We start from the raw sequence: 22870 nt of genomic DNA, 5'->3' as shown, positions 1-22870 counted from the left end.
TCCAAGGCAATGAACTCACAGGTTTTCAAAAATTGATTAGCAACCATGGTGACTAACATCCCCGGGATGGCGGGAGATCCATGACAAAATCCAGGAGATATGTGCCCAAGATCTTTCTGGAACAGGTAGGGCGTGGAGGAGCCTTTGAGATCGTTTATGGGTCTCCTTGTTCCGAGCACACGGCTTGCATGCCTGTGTGTACTGCTGAACTTCTCTCATCATTCCGGGCCACCAATACCTTCTCATGATCAACTCGAGGGTCCTGGAAATCCCTGGGTGTGCGATCATTCCTGATGAATGTCCTTCCTGTTGCAGTACCTGGGACCGAACGGAACAGCTGACCCAGAGAACTGTTCTTCGGAATCTCACCTTGCATGCGAATAAGAGTGTCAATTTCCCAACAAACTGCCGGTTTGCGACAAAGTGGTGGTAGGCTGCTCCTCTCATTCCTGTTTGTCAAACTGATGGGACAGGGCATCTGACTTCTGTGTTCTTTTACCTCAGCTGATAGGTCAGGATGAAATTAAAGCAGTTAGAGAATGAAGAGCACATGGCCTGCCTGTAATTTGGCCACTTGGCTACCTGATATAAAGAGATTCTTGTGGTCAGTCCTAATAATGAAAGGGTTCTTGGCCCCCTCCAGCCAGTGGCACCATTCTTCCAAGGCTAACAACCGCAAGGAGCTCCCGAATCCTGATGTCATAGTTCCTCTCTGCTGGACATAACCACCTGGAGAAGAATGCACACGTGTGCAGTTTACCTTCCGAAGGTGGTCATTGGGGTAAGAAGGCACTCACTCCTATATCCGGGGCAACCACCTTCACAATGAAGGGAAGGTCCGGGTTAGGAGAAACCAAGATGGGAGCTGTTGTGAACCTCTGTTTGAGCTCTGAAAAGGAGCCTCCACTTCAGTTGTCTAGACAAAGAGACCTGTGGATTTCTTAGTTAATACCACAGACGGAGCTGACAGCAAGCTGAAGTTCCTAAAGAACTTCCGGTAAAAGTCTGCAAAACCCAGGAACCGCTGGACTTGTTGGTGGTGGCCAGTCTCTGGCTGCCTGGGTCTTGGTAGGTCCAACCTGAGAATGCCACTGGAGATGATGAAACTCATAATGAAATGGTTAGAGCTTTGAGCCAGTTTTCCCTGAGATGGACAATCCACACCAGGGGTGTGTGAAAAGAGCTACTTTTTAATCAGGGTGGTGATCAAGATTTCAAAAGCAGTGTTTTGCAGCAGTTTTTCTGATTTGAGGAGCAACCAATCAACAAGAGGGATTCATTAGAAAGGGTCTATAAAAGTAATTCAAGTTCATGCACTTTGACCATTCTTGGAGTGACCATTCATTTGGAAGTGTGCCAGTCTTTAGAGTGGTTTTGACTCATCAGGTTGAAGTGAGATCAGACTTGGGTGAGGTAGATTGTGTTGTAAATTATTCTCTTCCTGGTCTTGTTTGTTCAATGCTCATCTGTCAGTGCATAGTATAGTGAGAATGGCTCCAGGAACTGTGTTTTGTACTGTGTGTGAGATGTCAGAGGTCTGGGAGATCTCCAGTCTCCCAGATAAACTCAATTGCACCAGTTATACTGAGCTACAGGTTCTGAGAGAACATATTAAGGAACTGGAGCTGCAGCTTGATGACCTTTAACTCACACGGGAGAATGAGGAGGTGGTAGACAGGAGCTACAGGGAGGAAGCCATCTCTTGGCTTCAGGAGACAGGTAACTGTGACTGTCAGGACAAGGAGGGGAAATGGACTGCCAGTGCAGAGTACCCCTGTGACTGTTCCCCTCAATAGTAAGAATATAACTTCGAATACTATTGAGGAGGACAACAGTGACTGGGTCTCTGGTACTGAGCCTGGTGCTGTGACACAGAATAGCAGAGAGGTGAAGAAGACTGCAACGTTGATAGGAGATTCCTTTGTCGGAGGAACAAAGACAAGGTTCTGTGGGCATAATAAAGACACCCGGATGTTATGCTGCCTCCCTGGTGCCAGGATCAGGGATGTCTCAGATTGCGTCCTTGGCATTCTCAAGGGTGAGAGTGAGCAGCCAGGAGTCTTGGTACGTTTTGGCACTAATGACATAGGTAAACAACATGAGGAGATCCTGAAGAGAGGTTTCAGGGAGGTAGGTAAAAAGCTGAGAAACAGGAACTCTAGGGCAGTAATCTCTGGATTGCTGCCTGTGCCACACATCAGTGAGGGTAAGAATGGGATGATCTGGCAGGTGAATGTGTGGGTGAGGAATGTGCAGAGGGCAAGGGTCCAGATTTTATTGATCATTGGGATCTCTTCTGGGAAAGCTATGACGTATACAAAAAGGACAGGTTACACATTAACCCGAGGGGGTCCAATATCCTTGTGGGCGGATTGGCTAGGGTTGTTCGGGAGGGTTTGGCAGGAGAGTGATAGTGCTGAAGATGAGATAGTTGAGTTACAAACAGAGGCAATGTGTAGTGAGACTGGTAGCAAGGAGAGGTTGCTGACAGTACAACATTAGAGTCAACAGGATGAGTTGCAATGTAAATCATGGAGAAAATCGAAAAGGGTGAATACAGGACTGAAGGTGTTGAATCTGAATACACTCAGTATATAGAATAAGGTCGATAAACCTGTGGCACAGTTACAGATTGGCAAGTATGACCTTGTAGGCATCACTGAATCATGGCTGCACGAAGATTATAGCTGGGAGCTCAATCCAAGGAAGGATGGACATGAAGGCAGAGGGAGGAGGGGTACATGGCTCTGCTGGTGAAAAGCAGGTATTAAAGCATTAGAAAGAGCTGACATAGGGTGTTGAATTGTCATGGGTAGAGCTAAGGAACTGCTAAGGGTAAAAAGACCTTGAAGGGAGTTGTATATGGACCCACAAATAGTAGTATCAATGTGGTCTACAATTTATAACAGGAGATAGAAGATGCACGTCAAAAGGGCAACATTACAATAGTCATGGGGGATTTCAATCGGGTTGGTGCGGGATTCTGAGAGGGGCATTCTAGAGTGCCTATGAGATGGTTTTTTAGAGCAGCTAGTAGTTGAGCCCACTAGGGGATCAGCTACTCTGGACTGGCTGTTGTGCAATGAACCAGAATTGATTAGAGAGCTTAAGGTAAAAGAACCCTTTGGGGGAAGTGATCATAATGTGATTGATTTCACTCTGAAATTTGAGGAGAAGATGCTCAAGTCAGATGTATCAGTATTACAGAGGAGTAAAAGGAATTTCAAAGGCCTGAGAGAGGACCTGGCCAGAATTGATTGGAAAGGAACACTGGCAGGGATGATGGCAGAGCAGCAATGACTGGATTTCTGGAGGCAATTTGGAAGGTCCAGTATATATACATCCTAAAGAAGAAGATCTATTCTAAAGGCAAGTTGATACAACCATGGCTAACAAGGGAAGTCAAAGCCAAACTAAAACCAAAGAGAACAAAAATTAGTGGGAAGTTAGAGGATTGGGAAGCTTTTTAATACCAACAGAAGGCAACTAAAAAAAATTAAGTAAGAAGGTATATATGGAACATGAAAGTAAGCTAGCCAATAATGTTAAGGACGATACCAAAAGTTTCTACAAATGTATAACGTGAGAGGTCAGAGTGGATATCAAACCATTTGAAGATGCTGGAGAGGTATTAATGGGAGACAACAAAATGGCAGATGAACTGAACAAGTATTTTGCATCAGTCGTCACTAGCAGTACGGTGGAAATTCCAGGTGTTGGGGCATGAAGTGTGTGAAGTTACCATTAATAGAGAGAAGGTATTTGGGAAACTGAAAGATCTGAAGGTAGATAAGTCACCTGGACCAGATGGTGTACACCCCAGGGTTCCGAAATAGGAGGCTGAAGAGATTGTGGAGGCATTAGTAATGATCTTTCAAGAATCACTGGATTCTGGCATGGTTCCAAAGGACTAGAAATTGCAAAGGTCGCTCCACTCTTCAAGAAAGGAGAGAGGCAGAAGAAAGGAAATTATAGGGCAGTTAGTCTGACCTCAGTGGTTGGAATATGTGGAGTCAATCGCTAAAGATGAGGTTTTGGGGTGCTTGGAGTTACATGATAAAATAGGCTAAAATGAACTTCAAGGTGAAATCTTACCTGATGAATCTGTTGGAATTCTTTGAAGAAATAACAAGCAGGATAGACAAAGGAGAATCGATAGAGGTTGTGTACTTGAATTTTTCAGAGGGCCTTTGACAAAGCACCACACATGAGGCTGCTTATCAAGCTATGAACCCTTGGTAATGCAGGAAAGATGATAGCGTGGATAAAGCGGTGGCAGATTGGCAGGAGGCAAAGAGTGGGAATAAAGAGAGTCTTTCCTTTTTCGACTGGTAACTAGTGGTGTTTCACAGGGCTCTGTGTTGGGACTAATTCTTTCTGCATTATATTCCAATGATTTGGATGATGGAATTAATGGCTTCATTGCAAAGGTGGCAGATGATACGAAGATGGTGGGGTAGGTAGTTTTGGGGAATTAGAGAAGCTACAGAAGGACTTAGACAGATTAGGAGAATGGGCAAAGAAGTGGCAGATGGAGTACAGTGCTGGGAAGTGTATGGTCATGCACTTTGGTAGAGGTAATGAAAGAGTTGATTTTTTTCTAAATGGAGAGAAAATGAGGTGGAAAGGGATTTGGTAGTTCTTGTGCAGTATTACCTGAAGGTTGATTAGTAGATTGAGCCTGTTGTGAGGAAGGCAAGTGCAATGATAGTGTTCATTTCAAGAGGACTAGAATATAAAAGCAAGGATGTAATGTTGAGACTTTATGAAGTACTGGTGAGGCCTCACTTGGAGTACTGTGAGCAGTTTTGGGCTCATTATCTTCAAAAGGATGTGCTGAAACTGGAAAGGGTTCAAAGGAGGTTCATGGAATTGAATTCAGAATGAAACAACTTGTCTAATGAAGACCATTTGAAGACTCTGGGTTTGTATTCAATGGAATTCAGAAGACTAAGGGGTGACCTAATTGAAAGGCCTTGATGTTATGGATGTGGAGCGGATGTTTCCTATGATGCGAGTGTCTAAGGCCAGAGGACACAGCCTCAGAATAATGAAGCTTCCTTTTAGAACGGAGATTATGAGGATTTTATTCAGCCAGAGAGTGGTGAATCTGTGGAATTCTTTGCCACAGGTAGCTGTGGAGTCCAAGTCTTTATGTATATTTAAGGCAGAGGTTGATAGGTTCTTGAGCAGTCAGGTCATGAAGGAATATGGGACAAAGCCAGGAGATTGGGACTGAGAGGAAAAGTGTCTCAGCCATGATGAAGTTGTGGAGCAGTCTCAATGGCCAAGTAGTCTCATTCTTACGGTCTTAAGGTTACACAAAACACAGACTTCTTCAAATTGACATTAAGTCCTTTATCTAGAAACCTCATTAAGTGATCCCTGACATGTAGGCTGTGCTCCTCCTATGGACTGAGAATATTTTGATATCATCCAAGTAGATGAAGGCATACTTATAGAGCATGTCGTTTATAAAGGCCTGGAAAATAGCTAGAGCATTTGTAAGGCCAAAGGGCATAACAGGTACTCATAGTGCCCTGTTGATGTATTGCTTCACCCTTCCACTCATTGTCTTCCCTAAATCAGGCCAGATTGTATGTACTCTCTGGGTCTAATGTTGTGAGTACCCTTGCCTCTTGGAGCATCTCGAAGGCCGTATTCATGAGGGGAAGGAAATCGTGATTCTTGGCCATTTTGCAGTTTAATCCCTTATAATCAAAGTATAGCCTCAGGATCCCATCTTTCTTTTGTATAAAGATGAATCCTGCAGCAGTGGGAGAGATGGAGGGCCGAGTGAAGTCCATGGCGAGAAGCTCCTTGTGCTTGTCTCTGTGCCTGAGAGTGCATCCAGTCGACCCTGCGGAGGACAGTACCAGGCAGCAGGTTTATGGCACAGTTGTGGGATCTGTGAGGATAAAAAGTCAAGGCCTTTCCCTTGCTGAACACTTCTTCCAAGTCCTTGTAGACAGAAGACATTACAACTGGTTTGGGATTTGATATCTCCTCCGGTCCCTTCAAGAACGACTCCTGAGGCCTCTTGTGTGGTAGGGGTGTTCTGACAAACCTCAGAGTACTCTCTCTACACTCACGAAGTTCATCCATAGAAATAGTTGCCAACTCAGAGTCCAAATCCTTGTTGGTATCCTCAGGTAATGGCATTGAGGCATTACAGAGGGTTCTTGCCCCCTCACCCCCCAAGAATAGTCTTCAAGGCTCAATGTACAGGAGTCACTCCCTTCCTTAAGACCTGGTGGTTGGATTCCTTAAGGTTAGTGGCAAGTTTCCCAGACTGCTTGGGCATCTCCTGAACTTGAGATTCTCTCGCTGTAGTTCCTGTGGGATCCCGACGAGACAGTGTCAGGACACACAGTTCCATTGGCCAGAACCGGCCTTCTGCACTGGAGGGCAGGACTAGGTCTCTGCTTCCCTTCCACTTCCACGGGACAGTCTGTGTGTCGGAATACCATGCCGCAAACAGACCCTTTTACAATGACCGCACAAAGCAACTCCCTCCATGAATGAGTTATGCTGGGACAACCAAGGAAGCCCGAGGATGCCGAGTATGAGTGGAGGGTCAGTAATGTAGAAACTATTGACTCCCCGTCATCATCTGCAAAACCCCAATCTGTTCCTGGATCTGCCCGGAACCTATAGGTGTCCGTCCGAGGCAGTTCTGTCATGGTTTGGCTCATCTTTTGCAGTGGTATGTCAAACCAATGAGCGGTTCCTAAGTCCAGAAAATTACTTGCTGCAGCAGAGTCCACAAAAGCCTTCACCTGCCACAAGTTCTTACCCCTGAACTCCACCTTCAGCACAAAACCAGAACCCACGGGATTGGGCGTAGTGGCTGCGACAGTCACAGTCCTCCCGACACTGGACGGTCCCCAGGTGGCTGCAGCTTTGGATAGTCAGCCCCAGGTAACCTGCTTCCCCACAGTAAAATCGGCAACCTGCACTCCAACACCAGAACCTCTTATCCGTGGTGATTCCACTGCCAATGACCGGATCTTCAGCAGAGGATGGCTGGTCCTGCTCCGAAGTTAGGGAGTGGAACTGTGGTGCATAGAGACCAGGGATGGGCTAGCCCTCTTCAACCTCTTGAAGTAGGCACACAATATTGAGGTGGATGGACTGGTTGATCGAAACCTCTAAGTTGTCTGCTGGCTCTCCCAAGGTGTTCACTTCAGAGTCCTTGGCTGTATACCATGGCTAAGGCCACCCTGCTCCAACCACTCTCCTGGGCCAAGGTCTGAAATTCAATCACATAGTTGGTCGCTGATCATCCTCCAGCTGAATCTTCATCAGGCAGTCTGAGGTTCGGCTGGCTCTGGCAGGGTCCTCGTCGCGACCACAAATTCCTCCAAATCTGAGCACTCTCTGACCAGTGTGCGGTGGCCCAGGCCAGGGCACTTCCAGTCAGAAGGGGGCTAATGAAGGCCACCTTTCTGCACTCTGAAGGGAACGAGGACAACATAGTACTGAGCATTGGACAGGGAAGCCGTGGCAAGAACCCGGGTCACTGTCTCTGGGGGTGGAAGATGGACTGGCTCCGCAGTGCGACCAGAAGCCTCACTGAATGACTTTGGCCTCCACCCTGCAGGAGTTGACGAATGACAAGCTGGAAGTTGTGTACCTCCAGGCTCTGGCTTGAAGATTTCTCACTGTGGCTGGCCAGAGCTGATGAAAGGCTCCAATACGCTTCTAGTTCCATGTTGACTCATTTGTACTGTGACGTGCGTCTTTGACGAGGATGGTTTGAACCCAGATACTGGGGTGTCTGAAGCAAGGTTCGAGACGTGGCACTAAAACTGGATCTGAGCACAAAACACACACTGGACAATATCACTGGTAGGCTTACGATTGAGCACTGAACCACTGTTCAGGTGTTTCGTAAATACTCAATTCTTGGCACTCAAAACTTGATTACCAAATAACGGGACCATCCTGAATCCTTAAAGGGGCCGTGCCAGCAATCCATACTGCAGGGAGTTAGAGCGTTGAAATCCTGGAAGCTGGCGTGGTTGGGAGTGTCTCTAACAGTTTTAGTCTCCGTACCTAAAGAAAGACATATGGAAAGATGTGTGGACAGAAAGAGTTTAGAGGGAAATGGGCCAAAAGTGACGAAATAGGTCAAGCCTGGATGGACATCATGGTCGACAGGGACAATGGGTTAAAGGGCCTGTGTCTGGGTGTACTACTCTGTGAATACGTGACAAACCCAGGGATGTTCTGGCCCTGTAGGTAATACAGCATAGGCTCACTGGTTTATTTCTTGGGAACGGGAGATTGAAGTGAGATTAAATGATGTTGGCCTACAAGTTCATGTGTAGAAAGCTGAAATGCTAATACTACTGAGGATTATGAGGGATTCTTCTTAGACTGGGGAATGTGGAGTTGTGGCTAAGATAAGAGGCCAGATATTTACATTGTAATGTGTTAAAAATTATTAAAACTTTGGAATTTTCTACTTCCAAAGAGCTCTGGGTGCTCAAGGTTTAGATATATCCACTCAGTAGCCATTTTATTAGGTACACCTTTACACCTGTTTGTTAATGCAATTAACTAATCAGCCAATCATGTGGTAATGTTCAATGTATAAAAGCATGCAGACATTGTCAAGAGGTTCCGTTGTTCAGACCAGACATCAGAATGGTGAAGAAATGTGCTCTAGATGACTTTGACTGTGGAATGATTGTTGGTGCCAGATGGGGTGGTTTGAGTATCTCAGAAAATGCTGATCTCCTAGGATTTTTATGCACAACAATCTCTAGTGTTTATAGAGAATGGTGCAAAAAGAAAAAAAATCCAGTGAGTGTCAGTTCTGTGGGTGAAAATGCCTTAATGAGAGAGGTCAGAGGAGAATGGCCAGACTGGTTCCAGCTGACAGAAGGACAACAGTAACTTAAATAACCATCTGTTACAACAGTGGTGTGCAGAAGATGTCAATCCTTGGTTACAGCAGGTACCTAATAATGAGTGCCTGCTTGGTTTATTACTATCCTATTCACAGAGACATGGAGAAAATGCTTCCTGTCTTACCTGCCATGCAGACAGATCATTCCATACGTAAGTGCATCGAGGTAGTACTAAAAGAAAAACATTACAGCTGCGGGAAAGTGCAAGGACCTTGATGTAGATAGGGAGATCAGGACCTCATCTTTATTGTACAAGAGGGCCATTCAAGAGTCTTATAACAGCAGGATCAAAGCTGTCCTTGTGGCTGGTGGTATGGGTTTTTGAACGTTGTATCTTCTGCCCAGCAGAAAAGGGAGAAGGGAGAAGAGGTGGGAGAGTTCTTGATAATGTTGGCAGGTTTCCTGAGGCAGCCGAAAAGATGAACACAAGAAATCCTGCCAGTGGTACATGCTGTCCATTTCCACTTGGTGTGTGAAGGTGGTGGTGATTCTAGACCCTGTTCCTCCCTCTACAGATGCCACCTGAACTGAGGAGTGTTTCCAATGCTGTTAGTTCAGATTTCCAATATCTGCTGAGTTTGTAGTTGGAAAACGATGATGGAAGCTGATTCAGCTGTGGAAGAGTAGCCTTAACCCTATGATGGGACCTTTGATAGGACTTACATCAAAGGTTTGCTAGAAATAAGAGCATAGCTGGTTATACAGTCCTTAGACCTGCTTCACTATTTAGCTGGATCATGACTGACCCACATGTTGGGAAGCCCAAACAATTCCTACATTCTGTGATTTCCATAATTTCTAAAAGTCTGATGCTGTCATACAACATGGGAGCAGAATTAAGCCATTTGTTGCATTGAGTGCACTGCCTTTCAATCATGGCTGATGTATTTTCCCTCTCAATCCCATTCTCCTGTTTTCTCTCATAACCTTTAACACAATTAGCTGATCAAGAACCTATCAACATCTGCTTTAAATATACCAAATGCCTTGGCTTCTAAAGCCATCTGTAGCAATGAATTCTACAGATTTACCATCTGCTAGTTATAAAAATTCCTCCCCATCTCTGTTTTAAAGAGACGTTCTTCTACTCTGAGGCTGTGCTGTCTGGTCCTAGACTCGCCCACAACGGAGAGCATCCTCTCCATCTCTATTCTGTCTAGGCTTTTCAATGTTCAATATGTTTCAATGAGGTTCCCCTCAGTTGTCTAAACTCTAGTGAGTACAACCCAGAGCCATCAAACGTTCCTCATGCTTTCAATCTGGAATCATTCATGTAAAACTCCTCTGACCCCTCCAACGCCAGTACATTCCTCCTTAGATATATGTATCCAACATCTTCCCAAGCACTGAGGTTAGCTAGTGTCCTCCACAGTGAAGACTGATGAAAAATACATAATAAGTTTATCTGCTATTTCTTTGTCCCACATTACAACCTCTCCAGCATCATTTTCCAGTAGTCCAATACCCATTCTCACCTCTCTTTTATTCTTTATACTGTATCAGAAGAAGCATTTGGTATTCCCTTTGTTGCCCCTCTCTGTGCCAACACTGGGATAACTAGTTTCATGTCCTTTGTCCCCTTGCCGCAGCACCATCACTGCCACAAAACCCGGACCACTTCCCATGGCTGGCTTCAATGTCTCTCGAAGCTCTGTTGCTAATGTGCAATGTTGGTTACTGACTTGATTAGCTCCATGCTAAGCAATGCACTCATTAAATTCTCAACTTCTTCTGAGGTTCTGTGTAAAATAATTGTAATATACCTTTTTGGACTGGATACCTGCTACAATAAGGATGTGACAGCAGTATATTACTACTGTATTGGACTTAGTTTTTCCTTCAGATCTGGATACTGTTGGTAAGACCAATATTTATTGTCCTTCCCATTTGGGAGGTGTAGTGGAGAGATCTGGACAAGTGACTAAACCTCAAAATCATTTTTTCATCAAGATACATAGATGTTAACATAGAGAGGGGACAATACACATCCACCTGTCTATATCAACTGAGAGTGTCAGGTTCCTAGGAATGAACACCACCACTAGACTGTACTGGCACAAGCATGCTGTTGCCACCATTGAAAGTTCAAAGTTCAGAATAAATTTATTATTGAGGTACATATACGTCACCATATACTGCTCTGAGATTCATTTTCTTGCAGGCATTCACAGTAGAACAAAGAAATAAATTTAAGAATCAATGAAAAACTGCACACAAACTAAAACAGACACACAACCAATTTGCTAAAGAAGGCAAAACTGTGCAACAACAAAAAAAACCTAATTACAAAAATAAAGAAGTAATAAATAATATTGTGGACATGAGTTATGGAGTCCTTGCAAGTGAGTCCAAATGTTGCGGAATCAGTTCAGTGTTGAGGTGAGTGAAATTATCCATGATGGTTAATGAGCCTGATTGCTGAAGGTAATAATTGTTCCTGTACCTCCATCCTGATGACAGCAGCAAGAAGAGAGCATGGCCTGGATGCTGGTAGACCTTGATGGTAGATGCTGCTTGCTTGTGGCATTACTCCTTACAAATGTGCTCAGTGGTAGGCAGGGTTTGTCCAGTGATGGACTGGGCTGTATCTGCTACTTTTTGTAGGCTTTGGTGTTTCCGGCCAGGCCATGATGCAGCCGGTCAAGATACTGTGCATCTATAGGAGTTTCTCTAAGTTTTAGATGACATGCTGACCACCTGCACTTCTGATCCCCTGATTAGGACTAGCTCATGGACCTCCAGTTTCCTGCTCCTGTAGTCTGATCTCCTCTGATACACCAATTCATCACCACCTTTGATTTGGTAATTCACCTTTTGGTTTGCAACTACAATGTGCTTGTAGGTCGTACAACTGTGCTGCCAGTGAAGGGAATGGATGTTTCAGGCTGGTAATCAGGTGAGATGTCTGGTGCTGAGTTTGGGAGCTGTTGGAGCTTCACTCATCCAGACTTGTGCAGAGTGTCCCATTGCATTGCTGTCTTGTTCTTTCCCAAACTTGCGATCTCTTACACCTGGAAAGACAAGGGCAGCATGGGAACACCACCACTTGCAAGTTCCCTCCGAGTTAATTAGTATCTGGACTTGGAAATACATTGCTAGTCTTTCATCGTCATTAGATCTGCATCGTGGAAGCCCTTCCCTTCAGAAGGGCTGCAGTGGTTCAAGCTGCTCACATCCACCTTCTCAGGGACGACTAGGGAAGGGTAAAACACGCTGGCCTTGTCAGTGATGCCTAGATCCTGAAGACGATTTGAAGTACAGCCTACAGGATATCATAAATGACTCACTCACTCAACACAGGGTACCTAGCCTCTAAGCTACTCTTATCACCAGTTTCCTGATCAATGGTAAGTTCCCAGATGTTGATGGCGAGGGGACTTTGCAGTAGTAACATTGCAGAAAGTCAAGGGTTAATGGTTTGACACTCTATTGGCACAAATGTTACCATGTTATCAGCTCATGCATGAATATTATTCAAGTCTTGCTGCATGCAAGCACAGCCTGTATTACTGTGAATGGAACTGAGCAATCTTCCATGAACAGCTCCATCTCTGACCTTAGTAAGCATGCATCACTAGACAAAGTAACTACAATGAAGCAACTTGACTGGTGGTGCTGCTGTTTCTGGAGGGCAGGTCTTCAGTACTGCAGCCAGGATGTTGTCTGCTCCAACAGCCTTCGCTGCATCTAGTCTTTCTTGATATCAAGTAGAGTGAATTAAATTGGCTTTAGACTGGATTCTGTAATGGTGGGCATCTCAGGAGCATCATCTACTTGGCACATCCTGTTGACGGTGATTATGAATGCTTTAGCCTGATCTCTAGCGGGGACTTGAGGGTGTTGATAATGGGGATGTTCTTTACATGTGCAGCACCATTCATGATGGCTGAGGATCCAGTTGCTGCCAGATCATCTCTCTTTATCGACTGCATGCTTGTTATGCTGTTGGGCATACACATAGTTCTGTGTTAAGGTAGACCTGGTGCTGCGTCCCAGCATTCTGTGTGGCACTCTTTATTGAAGCCGGCTTGACAACAATGGCAGCGTGAGGGATGTTCTGGTCTACTAATTGTGGAGATGCCCAGATATGAACTTGCATCGCCATCGATGCTTCCCTCAGCCAAATCCCTTTGTTTTCCACAGTCCTGCCTCACCCCTCCATTCCCATTGTAACAGGAATAGGGTTGTCCTTGTAATTACAAGATTCCATATCCAGCATGTTATTCTGCTATCTCTAACAGGATCCTACCTTCATGCCACCTGCTTCTCATAGGGATTGCTCTGCATGTGACTGCCTTGCCCACTTGTCCATCCCCACGGATCCCTTACCTTCTACTTGTCCCTGTGAGCGTGACAAGTGCTACACCTCCTCCATCAGCACTATTAGGGCCCCAGACTTCTTCCAGGTGAAGCAACACTTCACCTGTGTGCCTTCCGGGCTCACCTCCTGTATCCAGTGCTCCTGGTGTGATCTCCTTTATATCAGGGCACTGCTTTGTCGAGTTCACCCACCGCGACAGTCAGTATCTCCCATTTCAATTTGACTTCCCATTCCCATATCATCCACAGACTCCTCTACTGCCACAATGAGTCCAAACTCAGGTTGGAGAAGCAACACCTCATATTCCATCTGGGTAGACTCCAACCTGATGGCATGAATATTGATTTCTCAAACTTCCAGTGATCATTCCCCTCTATTCCCCTTCTCCCCACTCCTCTCTTTCTCCATTTCCATTCTGTTAACTTTTCACCTCTCTTTCCTTCCCTTGCCCTCATGGCTTGCCTATCCTTTCCCTCTGCTTTTGTACTTCCCTTTATTCCATGAAACACTGTCCTTTTCTGTTAGATTCCTTCTTCTTCAGCCCTTTCACCTCCCAGCTTCTTATTTCTCCCTTCCCCCACCCATCCACCTTCCCTCTCACCTAGTCTTCCTATCACCTGCAATTTTGGAATTGTTACCATACCTAGCTTCTTATTCTGGCTGCTGCCACCTTTCTTTCCAGTTTTGATGAAGGGTCTCAGCTGAAAAGGTCTAGAGTCCGTTCCTTTCCATAGATGCTGTCTGACCTGCTGAGTTCCTCCAGCGCTGTGTGTGAGCTGCCAGGTCTGTCCACTTTCACAACGATGAATGAAGGGGACCGTAGGATGTGTGATTATGAAACCACCCAAGTCTATAACCTTCAAAAAAGCTATTGTTGCATCACCAATTTATCCAAGTGGCCAGGAAATAAAGCAGCAAACTGTAAAGTACTTCCCTGCTGTAGATAGGTTCTTCAAAAATTACTCTATGGTAATTATCACTCTACAATAATGCTGTCCAGCCATTTAAAAATGAAAAATAATTCTTAAGTTAATCATTAAAAATAATAAGCACTCTTCAAAAATGCTCTGGAGCTTGTGATATTGAGTGTATTCATTCCAGCGTCCTAAACATAAGCTGACCTTAAGTCTTACAGTTCAAAGTTAAAATTAAATTTAATTATCAAAGTATACATATACTAGAACCCTGAGATTCATTTTCTTGCAGGCATACTTAATAAATCTATAGAATGATAATAATAACAGAATCAGTGTGTTCAATCAGCGTGCAGAAGGTAACAAACTGCAAATACAAAAAGAAGAAATAATAATAATAATAAATAAATAAGCAAGCCTGATGGTTGAGGAGTAATAACTGTTCCTGAACCCGATGGTGTGAATCCTGAGGCTCCTGTATGGCAGCAGTGAGAAGAGTGTGTGACCTGGGTGGTGGGAATTCCTGATGATGGACGCTGCTTTCCTGCAACTGTGTTTCATGTAGATGTGCTCAATGGGTGGAAGGGCTTTACCCGCGACCTGGGCTGTATCCGCTACTTTTCCACAGAGACTGGGCCATATCCAATATATTTTGTAGGACCACTACTTTTTGAAGCTGTAGTGCCCTCACTTTGGGGAGGTTATATTGTATCAACCTGTAATGCAAAGACTAACTTAATTAATTACTTTAGTTGCTTTTCTGAACTGGTATAGCTTTCAATAATCACTATTTCAAGTGATGGATCACCTCTCCCAACCAAAGGAGAGATGCTTCCAGCGACTGAAACAGATTAAACAAAGTTATTGTAGTTTAAATGGAACACATTTATACTGAGGAGTAAATTTGAACATTATAATCCTACAAAGGATTCCTAATCATAAAAACAATTGTTACAAACTAGAAAACCATATTAGTGAGTTGCAGATGAACCAGCTGTCCATTGTAGAAGGGTACTGTGCTCTGGAAAGGGACCTTCTTGGGTCTGTCCATTTCCATAACTCCTCTCCACTTCTGGCAAAAAACTATAAATATTCATGATGATCTTACCTGCATGTGTTGTTTTCACAGAGGCATTCAGGAGCCTCATATTAACACAGACAATATCAGTTAAGTCAATGAGCCAGGGCCGCATTGTTTCTCAAGAGGGCCAAGGAGGTGGGTAAACAGTACTAGTTAAAAATTAATAATGAACATTTTACACCTTAGACAGTTTATACAGCTGTGCTAAAAAGCTGAGTTTAGCAAAAAGCCTCCTGATCCAGATAATGAATATCCATTACAAGCTTCTTAAATGTACAGCTGCTTCTCTTTGATGTTATTGTTGCAGATATTTTGAGTTTGTTTAGAGAGGGATTTGAGTCATTCAGCATGGTAACAGGCTTTTTAGCCCAACTGGTCTATGCCAACCCAGATTCCCATCTAATCTACTCCAATTTTCCTGTGTCTGGCCCATTTCCCTCTAAACCTTTCCTGTATATGTACTGCACATGTCCAAGGACTGTTTAAGTGTAATCGACGTGTCTGCCTCAACCACATCTTCTGGCAATTCCTTTCATGTGCTGACCACCCCTGGGTGAAACATTTCTACTAAATGTTTACTTACTACTAAATTTCTACCCCTCACCTTATTCTAGTGCCCCCTAATTCTTGATTCCCCAACCCTTGGGAAGAAACCTGTGTTCATTGATCAATTCCCCCTGTGGTCTTACACACCTGTATAAAATTATCCTTCAATCTTCTGAAACAACCTGGTTTCCTTGGCTCTGTAAGTCTAGGGAAGACACTCCCAAGTCCCACCAAACTCATGGGAGTGAGGCAGCTGGTCTCACCACTGACCCTGGTTTGTGTGGGTGCTGTGTAATTTGATACCCTGTTACAAATTAGTGCCATGAAATAACAGGGAGTACACTGCATACAATTAAAGGAATTATATTTATGAATCCTAACTAAAGGATTAGTAAAGAATAACGAAAAGAAAAGGGCCCATTCTAATTAAACAGTCCAATGTCCCCAAGCTGGAGCTCATCTTGAACTTCTCTGTCACTTATGCGCTGAATCAGTGTGAACACCCACACCACCTTCCGAATGTCACTCGCGATCCATCTCCCATCGAACACAAGCCCAAGACCAACCTTACTGTCCCTCATCAAGAAAACCTACAGCTAATTGGATGGCACACATTCTTCATCATCCCTCATCTTCAACAATAACCCAAAGAGGCTGACAGCAGAACAGACGGCTCTTACAGAGCTGTGAAATGAAATACCGACAGCATAGCAGTAAAGAGGTGAACCAGGGCGTTACACTTCTATTCACCAATGAAAACTGTCTCAACTTGCTCCACCTCTCTCCATTGTTCAGTCCTTGTAAATCTACTCTGCACTGCTTCCAGCTTAATGGTATCTTTCCTATATCAGGGTGACTAAGACTGAATGAAATATTCCTAATCCAACCTCACAGATGTCTTGTGCAAGTGTGACTTTGGGAAGAGTCTTCAGTGAAACACTGGGCAGAGTGTTTGCAGAATTAACTTTATCTTTGACTGGCTGTGCCTTTGTTTTTCAGTGAGCTGAAGCAGAAACTAAACGAAGAGGGCAACAAGTGCACGATCCTCTCCAAGCAGGAAAAGTTCAACAAGAACTGCTGCATTCGCTGCTGCAGTGCCTTTACATTCCTAATCAACAGCAAGCACTTGTGCTCGGACTGCAAGTTCAACATCTGCAAGAACTGCGGTGCCTACAACAAGAAGGAGAAGGCCTGGATCTGCACCGTGTGTCATCAGGCCAGGTACATGCTCTTCATTTCCCAACTTCCTCTTCGCCCATTCTGCCCATTGTCTCGCCTCTGCCTCTCTCTATAATCTTCTCCATAGCTCATACTCTCTGGACTTGGCATTCCTCTAGCTCTCCCTTTGTGAATGTCCCCAATTATTCCATCATTGTTGTCCTTGGGGCTTATCAGTTCACTGCTAAAACTTAAAACATCCTTTTCAGAAGTGCATTGGATGGAGTTTCTTTGCTCAAGAAAGATAATTCAGTTATCACTGCTAATACTGTGAAATAAAAATTGTAACTCTCAGGAATATTGTCCTGATAATGGCTGTAGATGCCATAATATTTGTATGAATCTGTTGTGATTATTGTGATTAAAACACTTTCTTGTACACTTGAGTCCTATTATCAAAATTACGCAATTATAAGCTACAGTCCCATGATACCACAGATCGTAGCAATAGAGCATACAAAGCGGCCATTCAGTACACCAATTTCATGCTTGTGTCCACCTTTGAAAATGCTTGAAATCACTAAGCTCTACTTCACCTGGTTTCCTTGACCTGAAATGGTTTTTGGTTAAACAGCATTGGATTTAATTTTTTTCTTTTTGTTTCCAAATGGTTCAATGGCCTTGAGTTTTCCTTCATCTTCTCCAGTTAAATTCAGCTAACTCTCAGTCTCCGTCACATAGCAATAGTTAGTCGCTTCATGATTAGCAGCAGTGTCTTCCAAAGCCTACGTGCTAAGGAATTTGGCATTCTTTTCTGAAGCTTCATTGCCCAAGCTTTTGACAGTATTACCCCTGTGTGGCTCCGTGTGCTTCTTGTTTGATCATTGACCCTATGGAGTGCAATGGGATGTTTTGGAGCAGAAAGGGTGCTATAAAACTACATCTCGCTTCTGATGCAAATGAGCTGTTGAATTGATCTTGATCTGTCTCTTCCCTCTTCATGCAACAAGTTAGATTCAATGTTCAGACTGGGAATTGCTTCATTATTGGCCAGGTGTCCATGTTTGTAAGATTTTCTGGCCACCCAACAGTAATATTTTACAGACTCTGTTGATAAGAGTAGTGAATCCAAGATATTGCTAATAGATAATAAACCGTCTGAATTTCACGCCATTGCAAGTCACATCTCCAATCTAATTGGGTTTGGACCTCAGTGGCTTCTGTTGTCAAATTTCATCACCAACTATAGTCACAACACTTTCATATATATGAATGTGTCAGCATTGAATTTTGGCACTTGGTTGAATAGAGCAATGTACTGTTAAATCTGCCGCCTTGCCACCTTGTCAAGCTTTCAAATGCTACAACAAAATTTGCCTGGGCAAGAGTTCCAGCAGCTTCTGTAAGTTGTAATAATAATATGTTGATAATGTGAAGCCTTTGGAAGTTGAAAGAAACTGTAAATAAGTTCAGACAGATCCTGCTCCAAAGCTTTCTCCTTCTTTACAGCAGCTTCTGGATGTGACAAAGGACCATTGTCTATGAGGTTCCTTCCGAAGAGTTGACACCTTATGTCAACTGATGACTTGAAGACTTTTTAGACATTTTGTTTCATTGCTATACTGTCTTGAGTAAAACAAATACAGATCTTTAACAGATATTTTATCCTTTATTTATTGAACTATATTTATTGAGATATGTAATTCCCTTGGCATTGCTTATAGGAAATCTAGCTTTTGGAATAAGTAACAGGCCTAGGAATAGGACAAATTGATTTGGGCTATGTTTAATGAGTTGAATTTAGATTGCAACATTGCAAAACAGGATTTAATGATGCACCATCTGTAGTAACCTGTTCTCCAAATTCCCTGGGCTTCTTGTAGTTCTCTTAAATCAAGTTTCCCTGAGAGATTATGTCTCAGAATAAACACAATGCGATTTCTATCAGTTCCAGCAGTTCCCTCTTAATTTGTAACAATAGCAACATGATTGGAAGCAAAACAATACAAGATGAGAGAGTGAACGATTTAGGTGTTCAGAAAGACTGGAGAGTCCTTGGACACCAGTCACCGAATATTCTAATGTATGTAGGGAAACCAATTAAGACGGCAAATGGAAATTTGGCTATTATTGCACAGGAATTTGAGGGGATTTGAGTATCAGAATGAAGATGTTTTACTGCACTTATACAGGGCCCTGGTAGATCTGCACCTGGACAATCGAGTCACTTGCTCAGGTCTCCATACCTAAGGAAGGATACACTTGATTGACGGGGGGGGTGGGGTTATCTTGCGGGGACAGATCAAGCGCTGCGTCTATACTCTACAGTGTGAAAGGAACAGAGGTTATGGAGTCATATTGGTATGGCAACAGTTCACCAAGACAATGCCAATCAATGCAGGATTAGTTTCATGCTCCCCTCATTCCTCTCGATTACCCCCGGACTGTCACCAAGTGCAGAGTGAGAGACATTGAACATAAGAACATAAAAACATAAGAAATATGAGCAGGAGTAGGCCATCGAGCCTACCCCATGTTTCAATAAGATCATGGCTGATCTGTCTGTAAACTCAGCTCCATCTACCTGCCTTTTCCCCAAAACCCTTAATTCCCTTACTATGTAAAAACCTATCTAACTGTTTCTTAAATATATTTAATAAAGAAGCCTTAACTGCTTCCCTGGGCAGAGAATTCCTCAGATTCACCACTCCCTGGGAAAAACAGTTTCTCCTCATGTCTATCCTAAATCTTCTCCCCTGAATCTTGAGATAATGACCACTAGTTCTAGTCTCACCTACCAATGGAAACAACTTTCCTACTTCTATATTATCTAACCCTTTCAAAATTTTGTGTGTTTCTATAAGATCTCCTGTCATTCTTTTGAATTCCAGAGAGTATAGTCCCAGGTGATTCAATCTTTCCTCATAGGTTAACCCCTTCATCCCTGGAATCAACCTGGTGAGCCTCCTCTGCACTGCCTCCAAAGCCAGTATATCCTTCCTCAAGTGTGGAGACCAGAACTGCACACAGTACTCCAGGTGCGGCCTCACCAGTACCCTGTATAGTTCAGCGTGACCTCCCTGCTCTACCCTGTATAGTTGCAGCGTGACCTCCCTTCTCTACCCTGTATAGTTCAGCGTGACCTCCCTGCTCTACCCTGTATAGTTCAGCGTGACCTCCCTGCTCTACCCTGTATAGTTGCAGAGTGACCTCCCTGCTCTACCCTGTATAGTTCAGCGTGACCTCCCTGCTCTACCCTGTATAGTTCAGCGTGACCTCCCTGTTCTACCCTGTATAGTTCAGCGTGACCTCCCTGCTCTACCCTGTATAGTTCAGCGTGACCTCCCTGTTCTACCCTGTATAGTTCAGCGTGACCTCCCTGCTCTACCCTGTACAGTTCAGCGTGACCTCCCTGCTCTACCCTGTATAGTTCAGCGTGACCTCCCTGTTCTACCCTGTATAGTTCAGCGTGACCTCCCTTCTCTACCCTGTATAGTTCAGCGTGACCTCCCTGTTCTACCCTGTATAGTTCAGCGTGACCTCCCTGCTCTACCCTGTACAGTTCAGCGTGACCTCCCTGCTCTACCCTGTACAGTTCAGCGTGACCTCCCTGCTCTACCCTGTACAGTTCAGTGTGACCTCCCTGCTCTACCCTGTATAGTTCAGCGTGACCTCCCTGCTCTACCCTGTATAGTTCAGCGTGACCTCCCTGCTCTACCCTGTATAGTTGCAGCGTGACCTCCCTGCTCTACCCTGTACAGTTCAGCGTGACCTCCCTGCTCTACCCTGTACAGTTCAGCGTGACCTCCCTGCTCTACCCTGTATAGTTCAGCGTGACCTCCCTGCTCTACCCTGTATAGTTCAGCGTGACCTCCCTGCTCTACCCTGTATAGTTCAGCGTGACCTCCCTTCTCTACCCTGTACAGTTCAGCGTGACCTCCCTGCTCTACCCTGTACAGTTCAGTGTGACCTCCCTGCTCTACCCTGTACAGTTCAGCGTGACCTCCCTGCTCTTGAATTCAATCCCTCTGACAATGAAGGCCAACTTTCTGTTTGCCACCTTAATAACCTGTTGTACCTGCAAGCCAACTTTTTGCGATTCACAAACAAGCACTCCCAAGTCCCTCTGCACAACAGCGTGCTGCAATCTTTCACCATTTAAATAATAATCTGTTCTTCTATTATTCCTTCCAAAGTGGATGCTCTCACATTTACCAACGTTGTATTCCATCTGCCAGACCTTGGCCCACTCACTTAACCCATCTACATCCCTCTGCAGAGCCTCCACATCCTCTGTTTAGTGTCCACTCAGTTTAGTGTCATCAGCAAATTTTGCTGTGCTACACTCAGTCCCCTCTTCCAAATCATCAATGTAAAGGGTAAACAGCTGCGGGCCCAGCACCGACCCCTGTGGCACCCCACTCACCACTGACTGCCAACCGGAGAAACACCCATTTATACCAACTCTCTGCCTTCTATTGGTTAACCAATCCACTATCCAAGCCAATACACCCCTCAACTCCATGCATCTGTATCTTATTTATAAGTCTCTTGTGCGGCACCTTATCGAATGCCTTCTGGAAATCCAAATATACGATATCCACCTGTTCCCCTCAATCCAGGGTCAATAGTTCACAAAACCTTAATGCGAACAGTGTTCAAGGGAAAATAAAACAATAAACGCTAGGCCAAACAGGGCTGTTTACTAAAACTCTCAAAGAGCAAAGGGATCCTACACTGCGGCTGAAAAGAACATCTAATTATTAAACGAGACCCCCAGTCCTCAGCGTCAGTTGACCCCACTGTTCAATTTCTCAGGCAAGGCCGATGCAAAACAAAAGCGAAGCATTGCTGTGCTCTGTCCAAGTCTCAACAAGCACTACGACAAGTATGGAGTTAAATACTATCACAATTAAATAATAATTAAATGACACGTGCAAATTCACAAGCACAATTGCCATATCTACTGTGCTGCCGAATCCGTGGTTGTGACACAGATTTACTGACATACTGGGGGTCAGTTTATAGCGGCTGATTAACTAATCAGCCTGTACACTCTTTTGAGACGTGGGAGAAACCTGGTCCTCCCAGAGGAAAGCCAAGCATGCACAGGGAAACTCCACACAGACTGTACCCGCAGCCAGGATTGAACCGGCGTGAGTCAGCTGTGCCAGTGTGAGGTGCTCTCATTGAGACCGGAAAAACATGGGGCTGGATACAAGGTAAGGTTCCCAGATGGGGTTTTAAGAACAAAACACAGGACCAGCCATTCCGAACTGAGGTGCCTTCACCCAGAGAGCGGATGCGTGTGGAGGCTTAGTCACTCTGTATTCAAGACAAAGGCCAGTAGACTTTTAGGTATATGACTGGTGCAGGAAAGTGGTGCTGATGTTAAAGATCTTACTGAATGCTGGAGTAGGTGGCAAGGCTGAAGAACGTATACAGCTTCTGTTTCTCAGTTTCTTCCTGATAGAGAAATTATTCCAGTGAGGAGAATTTGAAATATTATTTTGCTTTGATTTATCTCGGATAAATTTGCATGCCCTCCCTGGGTAATGAAGAACATCAGGTGGGATGAGATTTACTGCCTGTTGCAAGTTCAGCCAGTGGTACCAGGGTACTTCCACGTGCCCCTCCCTCCCCAGCTATGACCTATAACAAGTGGCTTGAGCAAGGCTGGGAGTGCTGAACACTTACTGAGTTAGTGAGGCCAGCTAACAGCCATTCTTCCTGTATGTGGTCACTGTCCCACCAGAGATTTTTCCATGACCCTCTTCCACACACTATGTTGTTATGGATTCAGCAACAATAAACAGATAAGTGAGGCAGGGTTTTTATAACAAACAAGACGTTTATTAAACACTGAAAAACAAACCCCCAAAAGTAAACAAACCACTAACGTAACCAGAAATCAGCTGCTGTGCGGCAGCTT

At 44.4% G+C, this 22870-nt stretch overlaps 1 protein-coding gene across 1 annotated transcript in view; it reads left to right on the top strand.

Annotated features, from left to right (window-relative positions):
* LOC132378624 (rab effector MyRIP-like) overlaps positions 1-22870 on the top strand; it is a 561180-nt gene that overhangs the window by 210666 nt on the left and 327644 nt on the right. The window contains exon 3 of the mRNA XM_059945729.1: positions 16780-17001. Coding sequence (XP_059801712.1) covers positions 16780-17001 — 222 coding nt within the window. The remainder of the gene's footprint in view (positions 1-16779; positions 17002-22870) is intronic.

This window comes from Hypanus sabinus, chromosome 20 (genome assembly GCF_030144855.1).
Source record: "Hypanus sabinus isolate sHypSab1 chromosome 20, sHypSab1.hap1, whole genome shotgun sequence".
In the NCBI taxonomy this organism is placed as follows: domain Eukaryota; kingdom Metazoa; phylum Chordata; class Chondrichthyes; order Myliobatiformes; family Dasyatidae; genus Hypanus; species Hypanus sabinus.
Note: the sequence above shows the minus strand (reverse complement) of the source record. Positions and strands in the feature narration are given on the sequence as shown.